This window comes from Cyanistes caeruleus, chromosome 1, assembly GCF_971803275.1.
Source record: "Cyanistes caeruleus chromosome 1, bCyaCae1.hap1.1, whole genome shotgun sequence".
Lineage (NCBI taxonomy): Eukaryota > Metazoa > Chordata > Aves > Passeriformes > Paridae > Cyanistes > Cyanistes caeruleus.
In genome coordinates this window covers 145,170,336-145,188,993 of record NC_141701.1, presented here as the reverse complement: position 1 = coordinate 145,188,993, position 18,658 = coordinate 145,170,336, and the positions used below count along the sequence as shown (strand labels likewise).

General features: G+C 44.9%; 1 protein-coding gene across 2 annotated transcripts; it reads left to right on the top strand.

Annotated features, from left to right (window-relative positions):
• The first annotated feature begins 7,144 nt into the window (after positions 1-7,144).
• On the top strand, positions 7,145-17,068 carry INSIG1 (insulin induced gene 1). Of its 2 annotated transcripts, none has more exons than XM_086865414.1 (6): positions 7,145-7,215; positions 7,581-7,993; positions 10,608-10,732; positions 11,408-11,574; positions 12,053-12,152; positions 14,822-17,068. In XM_086865414.1, the coding sequence occupies exons 2-6, from the start codon at positions 7,597-7,599 to the stop codon at positions 14,849-14,851; spliced, it is 819 nt and encodes a 272-aa protein (XP_086721540.1). In that variant the 5' UTR covers positions 7,145-7,215; positions 7,581-7,596; the 3' UTR covers positions 14,852-17,068. The 2 variants fall into 2 exon arrangements, with proteins under 2 accessions (XP_086721540.1, XP_086721533.1); XM_086865407.1 differs by having other exon boundaries at positions 7,172-7,338.
• The last annotated feature ends 1,590 nt before the right edge of the window (positions 17,069-18,658 follow it).

Below are 18,658 nucleotides of genomic sequence, written 5' to 3'. Positions count from 1 at the left end.
GTCCAATCCTGCAGTACAATGATAGCAAGAGTTACATTAGTGTATAGCTAGAACAACTTAGCACTTAATTAGTCCTTTGAGTTTGCATGCAAGTGGCCTGATCTCATTATTACAAGTGTGTCCTTTTATGAGTAAAAGCTGAAGGGTTTGACTTTACATAAATACATTTTTCAGCATAACCTAGCTTCAGCAGTTTCTAAAGTATTGCTCCAGGCAAAGTTCCCATATTCTGCACATTTTTAACTTAAAGTTCAACTTGGCTATCTGAAACCATGTCTGACAGCAAATTTTCCCACCTAGGTACAATGAGCTGCATTTAAGAGCACTGATGTAATCACTGTCATGGGAATCTTAAGATTTTCCCTGAAAAGCAGCAATGTTTACAGTTCTAATCATGAAACAACCTGTAAGCCACGCTCCCACCCCACATTATGCACTAGCACATGTGCACGTTCTCTCTCTGATGCTTTCCCTCTGCATTGGTCTTTCTGGTTGTATGGGGAGATTTACATTAGAAAGCTTTTCCCATTATCCTGCTCAAACCTAAGACAGCTCTCTGAATATATATCTCAACAGAATCATGGGGGGGAAACAATCATAGGTAGGCTAGCTCCATGTTTCCATGTTTTCAGGATGGTAGCATGGAAGAGGCACTGGCAGTACTTGGGCACCTCCACTGACCTCTTTCATGTACTCATAATGTTGCCCTTGAATAAGCTACAGATGTCTTAATTGCATCTTTTTTTATTTTTTTCTTTTTAAAGCAGTGTGAATTGGGCAGAATCATCCTATATGAAAAGCTCTGGAAGAAAGGGTTTTCCATATGAGCAGAAGAGCTGTAAATCTCTTGGCCCTTGTGCTCCTGAGCTGAAGGGACATGAGGATGTACAGACATAACCAGTGTGTGATACTGAGTCTATTCCTGGTAGCCACAGCTCTGCTGTTTATAGTTATTGCCATGGTAGGGATGGGAAAGCAAGGGGCAGAGCCAAGGATTTCTGATCTGATTTAGACCTTGACCATCTCATCAGACATCGAGGCTGCAGCCAGCTCTCCTAGGTGGGAACAGTCCCTCTGCCCGACAAGTGAGGAGACTTTGGAAAATGAGGAAGCTGCAGAGCTCCTTCCTGTAACTACTCATTCCAAGCTGAGTGCCTGCAGTGTCACTGCATGTCTCCCCCACTGCAACACCATGAAATCTAAAACTTGAAGTAAGCTGGAGTGCCACCTTTGTGGGGTTTCATGATTAACCATACAAACTAACATATGAATTCCAGAAGCATCTTCCTCAGGCACACATGACAAGAGTAACTGGGAGGGTTGCCTGCTTTAGAGGAAAAATGCTGGAATTAAGTGTTATAAGAGGAAGGATGTAAGAGGAAGAGAGTTCACAGTGCAATCCTCAAGGGAAGTTCCTTTTTATCCTATGTGGGAATGACCGAATCTAAAGTCACCAAACAAGTGAAAATAACTTAATCTTAAATCAAACATGGACATGCTTGCCTGAACACACACCTTGGAGGTGACTTTTTGCAAAGGACTGATGTTATGTAAGGATTTGTGATAGAAATGTACCTAGTGTTCCTTTTTATGCAAGCAATATTTCCATCAAGACATAAATGCATTTAAAAGACAATGTTCCTCTTGTTTGGTGGTTTATCATGATATTTCATGTTTATTTCACCCATTTAGTCTTTAGTCTTAAGTTTATCCTGATTTGGAATACTATTATAAGGCAGAGGCCACCCCCTCAGATGACACTCCTTTAAAAAGGCATTATAGTCAATAATTTTACCCTCAAGGAAACCTGGTCCATAGTGCCTACTTTTTATATCACAGCTAATGTTAAAAAAAATAATAAAATAAAAATGGAAGCAGCACTTCTAATCAGTATCTTTAAAGGTCTAGACATAGTATAAATAAATGTATAAATGCAAATATAGAAAGATTAGAATATCAAGAATTTTAACCACACCTAGATAGAAGAGCTTGCCTCAGTAATGATGCTCATGCCAACCTCACAAACCTACTGTCATCACCAAAGAAGTAACTTTTTCAGCAGTGTAACCAACAAACAGTATTTTCTCATAATGAAGTTTAGATTAAATCACCCTTTTGAATACCAAGTATGAACTCACTGAACTCTCTGCTACATAAATATGCAAAACTGCGGTGATGAATGAAGTCAAAAGCGAGGCAAAGGCACTGCCTTTGTGTCAGGACAGAGGTTCATTGACAGGGAGTCAGTGCCCACAGCTGCATGTGGGATGTTGGTTGCCTAATTATATGATAGTTGTTACATGGATTTAGACATTTGACGACTACAGCCTGCACAGAATTGTTCTTTCTGTTTTGTTCTGGTAAAAGAAAAAACAGCTAGAGAAACATTGTCAACTAAACAAAAAACCTTCAATTAACATTTGTCATATGCCCACTACAATATTATTAACTACACAAAGACAGGGCTTTGTTCGGATATCTTAGGTTTTAATTTCCATGTTCAGACTCCAACTATCGTTCCTCACCCTCAGATTATGTAAAAGCAGCCAAGTTTTTAAGCTCTGCTCACTGTGGATGACTCACATTATTATACACTAACCACCAACACACTTTGTTTTTCCCCTTTGTCTTACACGCCTGAAGTGTTCTGGCTGGAGTTTGCCTTGTTCAGAGCTTGTACGTTCTGCATCCTGCCTACTGTACCCTGTAATCACTCCCTGTCCTTCTCCTTTCAGCTTTTAATGAGCTCCTGCACTGGGGCTTGGGCAATCTCACAGAGCTACCCTTCAGAACTCAGCGTACAGCATTTACCTCTCAGGTGTTCTGACCTCTGAGAAGGAAATAGGACATCAGTGACAAGTGGTGTCCTCCAGGGTCCTCACTGAGACCAGTGTCATTTAATGTCTTCATTAAAGACATAGACAAAGGGATTGGGGGCAGCCTCAGCAAGTTTACAGGTGACACCAAGCTGAGTGGTGCAGTGGCCACACCTGAAGGACCTGGAGGAACTTGAGAAGTGGCCCACAGGAATCTCCTGTGGTTTAACAAAGCCAAGGTGCTGCATCTGGGTTGGGGCCACACCGTCAACAACCCAGGCTGGAGGATGAACAGATCAAGAGGGATTTGGGGGTGCAGGTGGGTGAGAAGCTGGACATGACCTGGCCATGTGCACACACAGCCATGTCCTGGGCTGCATCCAAAGCACCGAGGGCAGCAGAGAGAGGGAGAGGCTTCTGTCTCTGTGTTCTGGTGAGACCCCACCTGGAGTGCTGCATCCAGCTCTGGGGGTCCCAACACAGGAAGGACATGGCCCTGTTGGAGTCACTCTGGAGGAGGCCACCAAGATGATCAGAGGGATGGAGCACCTCTCTTACAAGGGAAGGCTGAGAGAATTGGGATTGTTTCACCTGCAAAAGAGAATTCTTCAAGGTGACCTAACTGTGACCTTCCAGTACTTGAAGGGATCCCACAAGAAAAATGGACAGGGGCTTCTTGCAAGAGCCTGGAGTGACAGGACAAGGGGGAATGGCTTCACCTTGAGAGCAGGTTTAGATTAGGTATCAGTAAGAAATTCTTTATTGTGAGTGTGGTACGACACTGGCACAAGTTGTCAAGGGAATTTGTGGATGTCCCATGCCTGGAAGTGTTCAAGGACAGGTTGGATAGAGCTCTGAGCAACCTGGTCTAGTGGAAGATGCCCATGTCAGGGGGCTTGGAATAAGATTATCTTTAAGGTCCTTTCCAACCCATGCCATTCTATGACTCTATGACCTGCAGGCTTTGCTGCAGGTTCCTGAGAATTCACACAACTACACTGGAGACCTCTGATAAAGCAAAGAACTCAGGATGACAGACTGCTGCTAATGCTGAAAGACTTTTTGAATTCTTGTACGTAGGGTTGGCATGGGGAATCAAACAATGAATGTCACTAAATCCTTTTATGGAGACACAGGAGATTAAGGTTGATCATATGACTGGGAAGGTTTCTGTTCTCTGTATCAATAGGAGAGAGTCTTGAAGGTGAATAAAGTAAAAAAAAATCTCCAGTGAAGCAGAGGGAGAACACTTTTATGCATAAAACAGGCCTTGCTCTGTGAATCTCCACCACTGCCTTTTGAGCTTTTATCAGCAGACAGCTCATGTTTTGATCTGATTTGAGTAAGGAGAAATTAAATTGTCCAAGTATCCTAAGCTCCCCACATAAGAGACCCATGAGACAGCCCTCGTGAGGCAAGCACGTTGTCAGATTCCAGAACATCACAGAGTTTAATACAGAAAGTGTGAAAGAACAGGTGAAATTATTTATTTATGTAATGAGTAGCAATGCTGAGTACTTAGAGATTCTGCTGCCTTTGCTAAGGGATGAGATAAAAATAACGATGTCATTAATCTTACAAAGACATGTGAGCGCTTCTTTCCAGAAATAACTGTTAAGCATAAAATTTCAGGCATTAATCAAAGCTTGCTGAGGCCTAACCTTCTTTAAGATTCCAAGAAGAAATGTAAAGCAACAGGACTGTAAAACAACACGAACAAAAGGGGCATTTAACCTTTATTCTAAGTGGGTAACTTTGGGGAAAATATGCTCAGGGACAGGTTATTGACTAGTGTAGATTTGCACTGACTCAGCTGGTTTTAGCAAAGCTGCAGCAAGTTTTACCCTCTCAGAAGTTGGTCTTTGCTGTCGGAAAGAAACCAGGAAGAGAGAATGGCAACACCACATGGTATCATGAATATGAAAAAAGAAAAAAGAAAATATTCAAATAAAATATTCTGCAAGCAGTAGCAAAAGAGACATACCCATGAGGAAAGGGAAAACACAGGATGAAAAAAAAAAATGCTTAAGAGGTTCTTTCAGGAAGGAAAACTAGCAGATGCAGCACAAGGGAATGTAAACTCTACCCAAACACTGAGAATATAGGCAAGATTCAGGGGGAGAAATTAAATACAGAAAGATATTTTTTTCAAATGAAGTAAAGATGCAGCACAAGCAAGTATGAATTATATTTGTTTCCCATAGGCCAAGTCCAAGAAGAGATTTCCTACAAAGATGAATCATTTTATCTCAGATCCACAGTCCTGTTGATAAATCTCAAAGTGATTCACCAAGAAAGAAAATTTCCTAAGGAATGAGTTCTAGTACTTATTTAGAGCTGGCAAAGGTGTTGCTTAGTGGTCTGGGGATGCAGATAAATTGTCTGTGTCAATTCAAAGCTCGTACACAGTTGCCATGAGGGGAAGTATTATGTCAGCATGTGATTTCCTGAAACAAATCAGACCTTTCTGCAGAGGAGCCCATAAAAAGCGGACAATATATTAAGGCTGTTTTCTCTCAAAATAGTTGACTCAAGCTTTTTGTGCAGATCCAACTGGGTCAGAAAAAAACCAAAAGCAAATGAAGAAAGAGAAATATATTTTGTTTTAAAAAATCTGACAGAAGAATCCAAACAATTTTAGCATATGAAACCAAAACCAAAAGCTGTTTCAGTACAATAAATAGCAATGGAAACTGAGCATTTACAATTCCACATACAGAGGACACATATATCTTGCTTCAGCAGTAAAGTCTGCAAGACATTACTGGGGTGATCCCAGTTGGCATTAAGGGAAAAATACTAGACTCATCTGTCACTTCCAACAGTGGCACTAACAATCTGCCCAGTACATCTTCCAAAGGCACTTTGCTCAGGATCAGCTAGGCTAACTCTTTTGATCCCAGCCAGAAATGAGCAGAGAATGAGAGATCAGAAGGGATAGCCATATCCCAGGTTAATTTTACTCTTCGTTATATGCAGAGAGAGCTGCCTCTTTCCGTATCTTTAACTGATTTCATGTATTTTATTTGCTACATTTAACACATCCATGAAAGACAGCTGGAGCCATCACTGAGCCACCACTGAACACTGATCCCAGACCATCGTTCTGCCCATCACAGGCATGGCTAACAGCTATTCTTAAATCCTCAGTGCCATCACTTGGGAAGCCTATGAGTCCTATATTCCTTCCAAGTGTAATGGTGGCACACCTCATGTGAACAAAGATCTGCTGGCTCCATTGAGACCAGCTCATAGACAAGAAGCCCAGCTATTCCTAGTGCATACACCAGCTTCCCATGTGTCCTGGAGAACCAGCATCTTAAAAAGGAAGCCTGGGAGCTGAGTCCTGCTCTGTGTACTCACTTTTGGTGCTGAACTCTACCATAATGTACAGCTCACAAGAGCCCTGACAGGCCTCTTCCCAAACCCTTGCAGAATCCAGAGGGTGAACCTGTATGTAACTGGTTTTTTGTTATTTTAGTCTGGGAGGATTGTGACCTGAGCTTTGCCAGCGCTGGCAGAGCAGCTGCTCAGGCTATCAGGGAGCAGTCAGGAGCCTGGGATCCTCCAGTCACCCCATGGCTGGTTGCTGACGCAGTGTCTGGCTTTGGCACCATCATCTTACAGAGTCATGGGCTTGGCAGGATCCCCTTACACCATTTCAGGATGATGACAGAGATGACCGACCCCTTTGTCTTCAGGAGACGCCACAGCAGACACCTTCTACCTTCCCCATTACTGCCACCTCCCAGAGGGACACACAGCAGGCTGGGCAAGCACACAGAGGTGGGATGCAAAGGCCACCGACACGTGGCCTTAAGATGAGACTGGGGAGATTCAGATTTGGTAGTCGAAAAAGAAAGTCACTCTTTCACAGTGCGTCCGGCATTGGGATAGGTTGCCCAGAGAGGTGGTGGAGTCACCCTGGAGGTGCTCAAGAGGCGTCGGGACCTGGCGCTGGGTGATGTGGCTCAGTGGTTTAAGAGCTGCAGTGGTGGTGGCACTGCGTTGGACCCGACTATCACCAAGGTCTCTTCCAACCTCGACCACTCTACGATTCTGTGACAGCGTCACCGCCGCCGGCATCTCCATCCCTCCGCCGCCCTGCCCTTCCGCATCCCCGGCCGCGTCCCCACGGCCCCGCACGCTGGGCTCGGCCGCCGCGCTGCGGGCGGAGCGGCGGGCCCGGGAGGCGGGTGGTGTGTCCCGCACGTCATATCAGCCGCCCGCCCGCCATTGGCTGCGCCGCCTCACCCGAGCGGGGCCGCGGCCGCCCGGGGCTGGCGCGGCGGCTCCCGCGCCCGGCGCTCGCCCCGCCCGGCGGGGAGGGGCCGGGAGGGGCCGGGCGGGGCGGCGGCGCGGAGCGGAGCGGCGGGCCCGGCGCTGCCTGCGGCCGCGGGTAGGTCGGCGGCGGGTAACGTGACATCCGCGGCTCGGGGTTTATAAACCTTACCCGGGGCGCGGGCCGGCGGCGCTCAGCCGGCGGGGAGGCGGCGGAGCGGCGGAGCCCCCACACGCCGAGGTGAGCGGGCGGCGGGACCCGCGCCCCGGATGCCCGGGGACAGACGGACGGGCCCGGGTAGGGCAGCGAGCCCCGTCCCCGCGGGAGAGGGGAATGTGGGGCTCGGCTGGCCCGGGTCACCGCGCATCCCCCGGCGCCTCCGGAGCCCGGTCGGGGCTGGAGGAGGCGGCCGTGCCAGCGCAGGGGGAGGCGCCGGCCTGAGCTGGGGGCTTTACTAGCGTGTGCCCGTGTGTGTGTTTCAGGACTCCGGAGAGGCCAATGCCCAGGCTGGAGAGCTGCAGCTGGAGCTGTTCCTGCGCTGCCAGAGGAAGGCACAGGAGCCAGCTGGGGGACACGGCGGCGGGGCTGGCCGCCAAGGTGGGCGAGATGCTGAGCTCCTCCGTGTCCAGCCCCTCGCTGGCGCTGGTGGGTCGCGGAGCTCGCAGCCCCAGCACCTCCAGCGCCAGCAGCACCAGCAGCAGCACCTGCAGCACCTTGAACTGGAGTCAGCACCTGGTGCAGAGGAGCGTGGTGCTCTTCGTCGTGGGTGCTTTCATGGCCCTGGTGCTGAACTTGCTGCAGATCCAGCGGAATGTGACTTTGTTCCCCGACGAAGTGATTTCTACTCTCTTCTCCTCCGCCTGGTGGGTGCCCCCGTGCTGCGGCACAGCAGCAGGTGAGTTCGCTGACCTCCACGAGCGAATTTCGCTTTTCCCTCGTGGAGGAGGAGAGGCGGTAGGGCTGAATGTGGGAGCCCCGCACTTCCATCACACAGCGAGCGGTGCGAACTCGGGCTTTTGGGAGGACGCGCTCCCAGCTTTATCCCCGCGTGTCCCAGGGCTGTTTCTGAGCCGGTGCGCTCTGCCCGCGGGTAAAGTGGAGCTTTTCCTCGGCTGGAAGCGGGAGCGCGGGGCCCGGAGCGCGGCGGTGACCGCGGCGTTCCCGCGTGTCCCCGGTGCCCGCGCGCGGCCGGGGGGAGGCGTGTCGGCCCCGCCCCCCGCCGCCCATTGGCTGCCGCAGAACTGGTGAGTGGCGGGCGGCGCTCGCCATTGGCTGCGGGTGCGACTGGCCACGGGCTGGGTCACAACAAGGAAGTCACGTGCGGCGGCGCGCGCGGCCCTGTCACCGGCCCCGGGCCCTCAGCCCGGGCCCCCGCCCCTGTCACCGGCTCCTGTCACCGGCCCCGGGCCCTCAGCCCGGGCCCCCGCCCCTGTCACCGGCCCCAGGCCCTCAGCCCGGGCCCCCGCCCCTGTCACCGGCTCCTGTCACCGGCCCCGGGCCCTCAGCCCGGGCCCCCGCCCCTGTCACCGGCTCCTGTCACCGGCCCCGGGCCCTCAGCCCGGGCCCCCGCCCCTGTCACCGGCTCCTGTCACCGGCCCCGGGCCCTCAGCCCGGGCCCTCGCCCCTGTCACCGGCCCCAGGCCCTCAGCCCGGGCCCCCGCCCTGTCACCGGCTCCTGTCACCGGCCCCGGGCCCCCGCCCTGTCACCGGCTCCTGTCACCGGCCCCGGGCCCTCAGCCCGGGCCCCCGCCCCTGTCACCGGCCCCGGGCTCCCGCCCTGTCACCGGCCCCAGGCCCTCAGCCCGGGCCCCCGCCCCTGTCACCGGCTCCTGTCACTGGACCAGGGCCCCCGCCCCTGTCACCGGCCCCGGGCCCTCAGCCCGGGCCCCCGCCTCTGTCACCGGCTCCTGTCACCGGCCCGGCCCCTGCCCGGTGCCCCTTACCCACTACCCCTATCAGCTGCCTTCTTGCTGCCCCTTACACCTGTCCCCTGTCTGTCCCCTGTCACCTGCCTGCTCCTTGCCCGCTGCCCCATCACCTGCTTGCTCTCAGCGCCTTGCCTGCTGCTCCTGTCACCTTGCTGTCCCCATCTCCTGCCCCTGTCACCTGCCTGGCCCTTGCCCCCTGCCCGCCCGTACCCGCTGCTGGACAAATACCACAGCAGGCTCAGGCCACGGTGTGGTTGTCGCAGCAGCTGGCACATGCCTTGTGCTTTATCATTCATAATTCCCCCAGTCCGTGTCTAGACAAAACTGTAAAGGTGAAGGGTTAGAGGATTAAAAAGGAGTCAAATTTTAGGAAATAAACCCACTGTAATAGTCTTTAATTTACGTTGAAGGTACTTTAAACAACTCCTGCATATTTTTAATGTAGTTATGTGATGTCTGTTTGTATCACACAGTGAAGGGGGTAGGAATGATAAACCATGAACTTGAATGAATAATGAACTGTGTAGTAAAATGATGGCCTGGGATATTCTCCAAAGAGAGTTCTCATAGTCCTGTCGGAGTTGGATTAAACTTTGAAATTTAGTTGTTATCATAAGGCAAAAGTCCTGGTAGCTGGCATCAGAGTAATGAAGCTGTTTCAGAACACATCTGTCTTTGACTAGTATGTTCTATAGCCTTCTTAACATAGAATTTATTACTCTTAGGAGTTTAAGAGACTAAAAAAGAGCAGGAAATGAAATTAATAAACAATAAACAAGTTGCACTCAGTAAAAGCAACATGTCTAACCCTGGAGTTGGTGACAACACTGGGAGTTTCAGTCCCTAGAATAATAAAACTGGTGTTTGTGCTAGCAACTGAGCTGACACTAGCCTGAGTTTTTCTTCTGCAACCAACTTTCAGATTGATAAGGCTGAAAAATGCTTTATGGAGATAAAAATTTGGTTTGGTTAATCATATGAGTAGTTATTTTTCTCTGATATAAATAGACTGATGGCAGCTGCTTGTTTAACTTCAGCTCTGCTTCTGTTTGGTATCAAAATTCATCTGACGTGGACAGGAACACTGGGCTGACTTACAGCCCAGCAGAAGGAGAGAAAGCAGCTCTGCTAATAAACTTTTAAGTCCAGGCAAACATTTAATTCAGGGCCTGATTCACAGCTGATGAATCATGTTCATAAAGCTGTCAGCCCTGCACGTGAGTAATGAACACAGATTCCACTCCTCACAAAGCTTTTATTATGCTTTACTTTTATTGGTACAAGCATTTGCTCAGGATGTCAAATGACAAATCTCTTTAAACAAAAGGAGCTTCAAGTCAGATACCTTAACAATGCAGTGTATATTTAAATGTTCAAAGAGAATGCTGCTAGTTAGACAGGGGTTTTTACTTCTCTAGAGTAGAAAAGGTTGGTAATAATTGCCTTTTCTTCATCAGGCTTAGAGTGGTGTGATGAGCACCTTGCTGCTTTCTCAAGCACTTTAGTGGCAAGCTAATATTTAGTGATACAGGAGTAGTCATTGCCTAGCAGCTGATACAAGTGGTGTTCCTTCTCTTGCAGCTGTGGTTGGCCTGCTGTACCCCTGCATCGACAGCCACCTCGGGGAGCCCCACAAGTTCAAGCGGGAGTGGGCCAGCGTCATGCGCTGCATCGCGGTGTTCGTGGGCATCAACCACGCCAGTGCTGTATCCTTCAGCTAGTGTTTGCTCCATGTGCTTACTCTGTGCTCAGCAAACTGTCTCTGCCACTCAGGTCTGGGGGAGAATTGTGAAGGTAAGGGTGGTGCTCCTGGCAGAGAAGTTCTGTGAGAAGTTCTGCTATACACTGCAGTGGCTACTGTCACATGTTTAACACAGCTCACTTAAAGTGCTATGGGAGGGGAGAGGGATTGACATCATGTATGTCTTGTATAACTGCAAGCCTGACAGTGTAAGTTGTCTTATTTTAATCTATATCTTGTCTATGTCTAAAAGTTAACACAACTAACTAGTGATGTGCTAGTGAGAAGCACAAAATAAGAGTGTTCTTTATGTTAAAATGTGGTGGCTTGTGCAGAAAACCTAAGTCAGCTGGATTACCCAGGTTACTTGAGACAATAATCCATCAAAGTTAAATGTTTTGAAATGTAGCTTGTTCTCTATAGGCTCAGTGTGAAAAAAATCGATGTTGACTTTGCAGTCATGCTCCAGTCAGAGTTAACGAGCTATGATTGCTTGGCAGGTCTGAAAAGCAAATCCTAATTGTGTTGTATTTAAAGACAGAGAATTGTGCTCACTTTCAGTTTGAGTTCTCCCTTGTTCAGTTTCAGCAACAGGATGTCTGCAGACTTAAAAAGGACTGTCCTTAACATCTTTTTCCAGAAACTAGACTTTGCAAACAACGTCCAGCTGTCCCTGACTCTGGCAGCCTTATCACTGGGGCTTTGGTGGACATTTGATCGTTCAAGAAGTGGTCTCGGACTTGGAATAACAATAGCCTTTGTAGCAACACTGATAACCCAGTTTCTTGTATATAATGGTGTTTATCAGTAAGTTATGCTTCTAAAATACTACTTCAATTCTCTTGTCTTAACTAAAAGCGTGGGTGCACATGAACTGGAGTTTAGTTGTTAACATATTTGGCACATTCTTAGAAAAAGATGCTTTGTTTGTGTAAGGTAGTGGTCTAGTTGTTCCAAATGCCCAGACTGAGAGCTGTGGGTGGAAGGTGGGGAGCAGATGAATTGGGATGTGTGTTGAAATGGTAAAAACCTCAGAAAACTGAACTTCTACTGGCTCTCAGCAGAGTGAACTTCTAAACTTTACTGGCTAGAACATGGGGGTTTAGAAGCTTATGAAGTTTACAGATCTAATTTGGACTCCCAATTTCCATCTCTTCTGTTGCTGCTTTTTTTTTTTTTTTTTTTTTTTTTTTCAGCCCAGGGAGAGAATTCTGTAGCATCTGACTAACAGTATGTAAGATGATGAAAGTCTCTAACTTTCTAACTTCTTTCTTTTCTTTTCTAGGTATACATCTCCAGATTTCCTTTACATCCGTTCTTGGCTTCCATGTATATTTTTCTCAGGAGGTGTGACTGTAGGAAACATAGGACGCCAGCTGGCTATGGTAATTACTGCATAATTAGTAGTTTCCTTAACAATCCAAATGCCTTCCATTGTTATTAGTCCAAGAACAAACTATGCCTTGAAGGGTATGACTCACAAACTGGCAGAGTTAAATAGATGTATTCCTAAGAGCTGAACTGCGAGCAGACAACCTGTGTTGCCAGTAGAGTGGGTATTGTCTTAATAAGTGTTTGAATATCTTTTGTATTTAACTTTTTCCAGCAGCAGCCTAAATAAGACTGGAATCAGTACATTGCTCCTGCTCCATCAGTATTTATAATTAACATCTAGGGTAGCTGGAGAGCTGAGACACTGCTGGGCTTTCTCTAATTATTCATGCACAAAAGTATATATAGGGAAATGTCCCTATATAGCATCAAATTCCACTGCTCCAAAATCAAATATTCTCTTGCTGGTTTCTTAAGACATGATTCAAGTATCACTCCATATATGGGATAATATAAATTGCTGTCTTGTTTGCCAGGTGCATAAGGAATTATTTCCTTGTGGCACACTGAAGAGTAAATCTGGCTGTGTGTTTGCACATCAGCCTAAGGCTTGGTTGTGAAAAGTGTTCTGACACTGATGGATAATAATTATTAATATTGTGTTGATTTAACTTCTGTCATCTTTGCTGTGTAAGTCCTGTATCCTGGAAAACATCATTCAAGTGTTTAACTTTCCTAAGGCTGCTGTGGTTTAGGTGTCTTCAATTTTTACTGGAGAAAGGGCATTTGAGGTTCTTTAGAACACAAATTCACTACTCCCCCTTCAAATCCCACTGGTGCATACAATCTGCATTTGGGTTTATTTGGGACTACATGTATGGGGGGAAGAGGAAGCATAATTTCTTTCTAAATTTGCCACTCACATCAAGTGAAAACCATACATTAACTAAATTCTCTTGAAGCTTTGGTATTGAAGCAATCCCAAGATAAAATTATAGTTGGTTTTATGCTACAGTTCTGTATTTCACATAGTGCTTCCACTTGCTCTGCTTCTCCTGTTAGAAAGCAAAGGAAGGGAGCCTTAAACTAGGAGCTAAAATGAATTTAGACAAACAGAACATTTTTTTCCTTTGATATAATTTCGCCTGGCATTTCACCTGAATGTAGTTAACATCAGCCTGTATCCTGATTGCAGCTTTTCTGTCAATCTTGTCATCTTCCTTGTAAAGAAAGGAGAAAGTTGACAATGCAGAGCTTTTTGTTCTGGTTATTTAGAGGTATCTTCTCATGTGTTTTACATTGCCATTACTTAGTCTGGAAAAACTTGGAGAAGTGCAACATTTTCATAGAATGCTTCTGCAAGTCTTTGTGAAGCATTCCATGCTGGAAATCCAAAGAAGTAGAGTCTGTAATTCTGTCAACCACATCCTTTGTCTATGGAGGTAATTCAGAAATACCAGTCTGTTCTGTCAGCCATCGTGGATGTGGCAGGAAATGGAATGTAGCATTTTTTTAACCCATACTTGAATAAAACAGTTATTTCTCTAGCTATATTGTGCTGCAGCCCCTGAGCTGTTTGCTGCACATGACAGATATTTTCTGGGCTGGTCCAGAGTAGAAGGTGGCACCTGTGGAAATTAGTGGAGTAAAGTTGCTTTGCTTCTTCCTCAGCCCCTGTCTAGCTTTTCCAGTTAGAAATGAAATGTGAAATGAAAAATGTTCCTGGGACATCTCCTGCCATGCTGATAAATGTTAGCTGGGAGATGCTTGATGCTTTGTAATTCCTGGATGTCAAGGGACCTCCTATGTATTAACAAAGTGCAGTGTGACTTTTCAGCAAACCTGCTGTTAGCAGAGACTTTGTGGTTTTGTGTGGATTCTTGGGGCTTTTTTCCTACCAGCTTGAGGATGAATTCCAATGTTTTCTTTTAGTAGGTTTTATTGCAAAAAAAGAGGTGAAGGTGCTGATGCTGCCATCAGTTCTTTCTGCTCATTATGACACCCTAGATTTGCTCAGTGCTCATCAGCTGGGTTAAGTGGGTGGCAACACTTCATTTGGAGTTACAACCATCATTCCCAGCATCTGACAAATTAGGGTGGTATTCAGAACTTGGGCTTCACAAATATCTATTGTGTACTAGTGCTAGAGAACTGAAAATACATTCACTACTTGAAAATGTATTTGTGTTTTGACCTTAAAAAGAGAGCATGTTACAAGCTTTGTTTCAAAGAAAAATTGCTGAAATATCTTATAGTGACACACGCCAGGGTTCCATACTAGAAAAGGGACTTAGGAAGAAATGACTAAGATTCTGATACCAGGCTTTGACTGGAAAATAAAGTAACTTGTGGTTAAAGGCAGTTTGAAAAAGGGCTGTTAAAACTGAATTAATGTCCATTAAGTGAAGCATTGGCTACCTTCTGTTAAGAAATAAACTGAGATAGAAAGATAACAAAGTCTTATAAAAAGCAGTGCAATTGGCAGATGGACTTTTCAGATGCACTGATTGAGTCAACAAACACCCATAGTGTTTTGTTGTTTTTTTTGTCCACAGTAAGGGAGCACGTCCTCGTTAAGCTTTTATAAGAAGCCATGCTCACTAGGTCATTGTCAGCCTAACTGGAGTTACTTGACTATTTAATAATTGAAAATACTGCATAATGTAGTCACTTATCAGATGGCATTAAAACCTAACATGTATTTGATGTTTTTTCTCCATAGGGTATTCCAGAGAAACCACACAATGACTAAGCCTTTGAAGAAGAACACCCGGTGCCAGTGTGAAAGCAACATTATGAAGATGTGTTCCTTTTTAAAACTGAAGATTATTTAGAAGAAATAATCTCTTTATGGGCTCACTGCACAAATGACTTGTGGGAAAAAAAATATTAATCCACTCTTAGAATAGCCAAGTGAAATTAACTGCTTATCTTGAAATCTTACCCTGATTTACCGCATAAGCATTTGCGTATGGCTGTTCTCTGGAAGAGTTTAACACCAAGTGCACACAACTGTTCAGGCTAAGTGGCAGTTTTCCAAGTATTAGATTCCACTGTAAGTTATTGAATCAGCTGCCGTGTTTTAAAGCCTTGAAACTGAAATTTAATTACAAGCTCTTGTATCAGTGCCCAAAGGAAGTAGATCGATGGTGCTTAACAATGATGAAGTATGGTTTAATAGGAATAGTATTTATCCAAATCTTTAAAAAATAGGGTTATTTAAAAATAAGAGTGATCAAAACAGATTAAAGGCATTGCACTAATGCTTTTAGGAGTCTTATGAAGGAATCATGCCCTTACTTGTAATGCTGCATTAAGTTTCTGTCTTTGACGGTGGAAAGGCTTTGAGGGATGAGAGGTTGGAAGCCTTCCTTTGGAATTTCTAAATTGCTTCAGTACGAGAAGTGAACAGTGGAGACAATCTTGTTCAAACGTGAACCTTTATCAAGAGATTCCAACTGGAAATTTCATTACTCCGGAGGCTTGAAGTTAGATTTGCAAGAATCAAGTTCTGGCCACAATTCAGTAAGAAATCTAAGTGTGTGTGTGACTACCCCTGCTTCACACCTTAGACACCTGCTTCAGTGTATCTCAAATATCTGGTGTCAGTGAAAAAACATGCATTGCATGTCATTGCTTGGCCATCAAGCACGTGCCCCCAACTTCTTAGATGTGTTATTTCCTCCTAAAGCTATCATTTGAATCCAGGTTTGGATTGAAATGATTAGAAACAGAATTGGGCCTCAAATGTGATTTAAACTGTATGTGAAGAATAGCAAACAGCTTGTTTTCTCAGTTCAGTTTCTGAAAGAGATCACCTCTTGTTTTTAAACAACCCTATAGAACTTGCAATCTGTGATTGCCTTCTTAAAAACAAAAAGTGCTTATGTCACTACATTAAGCATTTGGTGTTTCTTAATACATAGTTTTGGTGAGCACAACGTATTCATTTGATAGCTTAGACCACAGGAGACCTAAATAGCAAGTATTAGGTCTTAAAAGTTGAAGTGCAATGTACAGTAAGTCTGAGCCTCAAGTTCTCTTCAATATCGATCATTTCTTATGAGAGATTAAAGAGAAAAGGGTTCTGAGTTCATTTCAATGCTGCATGGAGTCAAATGGAGCAATAATTTATTTAACTAGTAAAGCTAGTTTTGTTGTATCTTACATTGAACCCAAATTTTTAGAAATACTCCAATTTTGTGGTTATGGTGTACTTGTAAACTTTTATGGACTTGCCTTTTTGTATTATGCATTTTTTTGTTGTTGTGTTTTTTTCCATTCTTACATGGCTTCAGTTACAGTTAGAGGCATCAGTTAAAGGTTCAACCATCAAAACAGAGGTTCAGGCCAGGTCTCTGTTCTGGCTGTTTTCACCCTTCTAAGGGAATGCTAGCAACAAAACTTTAGCACAAAGTTTGTAGTATACTGCAGAGCAGACCCCAATTCTAACCTTGCTTTGGTGTAAATCAAGTGTAATTTGATTGGTATAAGATCCTTCCTCAAATGTTCAAAACAGAAATAATCAAATTTTATAGAACTACTTGAAGAGGTCGGGATGGGTTCAGCTCAGCTGTTTAAGAAGCTGCTGCCTTGCTGGAGATGCAGCTTTGTAACCATCTTGAAACCCATTTTGAAATGTGATGAAAGCAGATGTAAGTAAAGCTGGCAGTGATCTCTATGGATATTTGATAGTAAAATATTTAAGATTTATTTGTGAAGACTGAAACTAAATCTGTACCTGTTAGAAATAATGCAGCCAAAAATGTAAGTCAAAAGTTCATTTTTTGCCAATACTTCTGAGTATCTTAACCAAAGTGATTTAAGTTTGGAAGAGGTGGGGAGGGGAGTGAAGAAAATTTGCACTATTCTGAATTTGAACACTTAAATTCTCATTCTTACTGATAAGTTTTCAGCGGTGTGTTTGGTTTTACACTTTTTTTACTATTAAAGTTTTAAGATCAAACCATGTTTGCTTTGAATTCTCTGTGGTCACATTATGCAGGAATCTTTCTTGAAAAGGACAGTTGTTATGGTTGCATAACAAATATTCAGTCATGCATATGGAGTGGTCAAAAAAAAAAAAAAAAAAAAAAAAAGAAATTCCTAAACTGAACTTGGCAAGATCAGCTTGGGCATGGGCTGTACAGTGGAAGAAAAACAGCCTTGCTATTGTAACAGGAAAGCAGAGTAAGTGTGTTGTGGTTTTGTGGCTTAAAGTACAGAATCTTTCTGCCATTGTCTTCCAAAATGCTGAAATTCATAATCTGAAACAAAATACGAGGGGGCAGGGTAAGCAAGGAAATTCCTGTTGTGGTTTGGTTGTCTGCAGCAGTGATTACTGAAGTGTGAGGCATCTTCAAAGTGCAAGCTAAGAATGAGCTGCTAAGGCTAAGCAAGTCTAATAGCAGCTTGCAAATTTAGACCAAAAGTCTTCAATTTTACTGCATTTAAGTGTCTATTTTGGACTTCTGGGAGTTGCTGCATTTTCAATGGAAACAGTAGAATGACTTTTTGGTCACTTTTCAGTTGGCTTAGCTGAAGAAAGCTTCTTAACTATTAAATTTCTTTAACTATTAAGAAATTTCTTAACTATTTTAGCTTAAATAGCCTGTGTCTGTTGAACTTCAATGTAGCAGTTGAGGAGGCAAGTGTTAACAGCTCCAGTCTGATGGCCCACATTCTCCAGGTCCACTGATTTCCCTGAAACTGCACTCAGGTTTTGTGAAAAGGAATTAAATATATCTATTGTATATGTGTATATATATAAAAAGGTGTAGGAAGCAGCCTGGTCTTGCAGAACTCAAGCATGATGGTCCCCTTTTGAGTCAGGAACAGGTGTCCAAAGTTTATAAAAGGAAAAAAAAGCCAAAATATTCTTCCCAGCAAGCAGGATGATTTGACATGTGCCTATTCCTGCAGATCCATCCTGTGGCTTGTGCAGCCTTTGCCTTTAATCATGGGGATTTGCAGGTGCTAAATTAGCCACAGGAGGGCCCATAGTCTGTTCTCTGAATGCAGCAGGAACATATTGAGATGAATAATGAAATTAGGTCTCAATTGCCTTTACTGCACATCAGAGTAGCTCCAAAATTCATGAGAACAAAGCATTACACGCTGGACTAATTGAACAAAGCATATGTGTGAGAGCTTATTGGGGGTCCTGTCTTGGAAACAGGTGAGGGCTGTGGGTGATAGTGGGCTCTTTCAGCTAAAAGGCCAAGAAGGTCTGCTATGGATAGATGATGATTTCTCTGGGCAGTGAAATACCACAGGAGTTGCCCCTTGCACAGTTTGGAGTCGTTTCCCTGTGCTAAAATCCTTACATTTAGCAGTGGTAATGCTCTGCCTTCATGGGCTGCAAATGGGGACAGAATAATTGCATATGCAATAAAGCCACAGTCCTCGTGCCTGTCTGTGTGGTAAGAGCCTGTAGATTGTGGTGATGCTTCCAGCCTTGCTCTGGTTAACTTTCAGACACAGAATTCAAAGTACATATGGTAATTCCTATAAATAATGCATTGCCACCCAAAAACACATAAAAGCTTTACTCAGTTTT

Excerpts from the sequence above, each read along its gene's own strand:
- INSIG1 (XM_086865414.1), top strand. The coding sequence starts at position 7,597 with ATGCCCAGGCTGGAGAGCTGCAGCTGGAGCTGTTCCTGCGCTGCCAGA. Across the intron at positions 7,994-10,607 it reads GTGCTGCGGCACAGCAGCAG|CTGTGGTTGGCCTGCTGTAC; the intron begins GTGAGTTCGCTG and ends CTTCTCTTGCAG. Across the intron at positions 11,575-12,052 it reads GTATATAATGGTGTTTATCA|GTATACATCTCCAGATTTCC; the intron begins GTAAGTTATGCT and ends TTTCTTTTCTAG.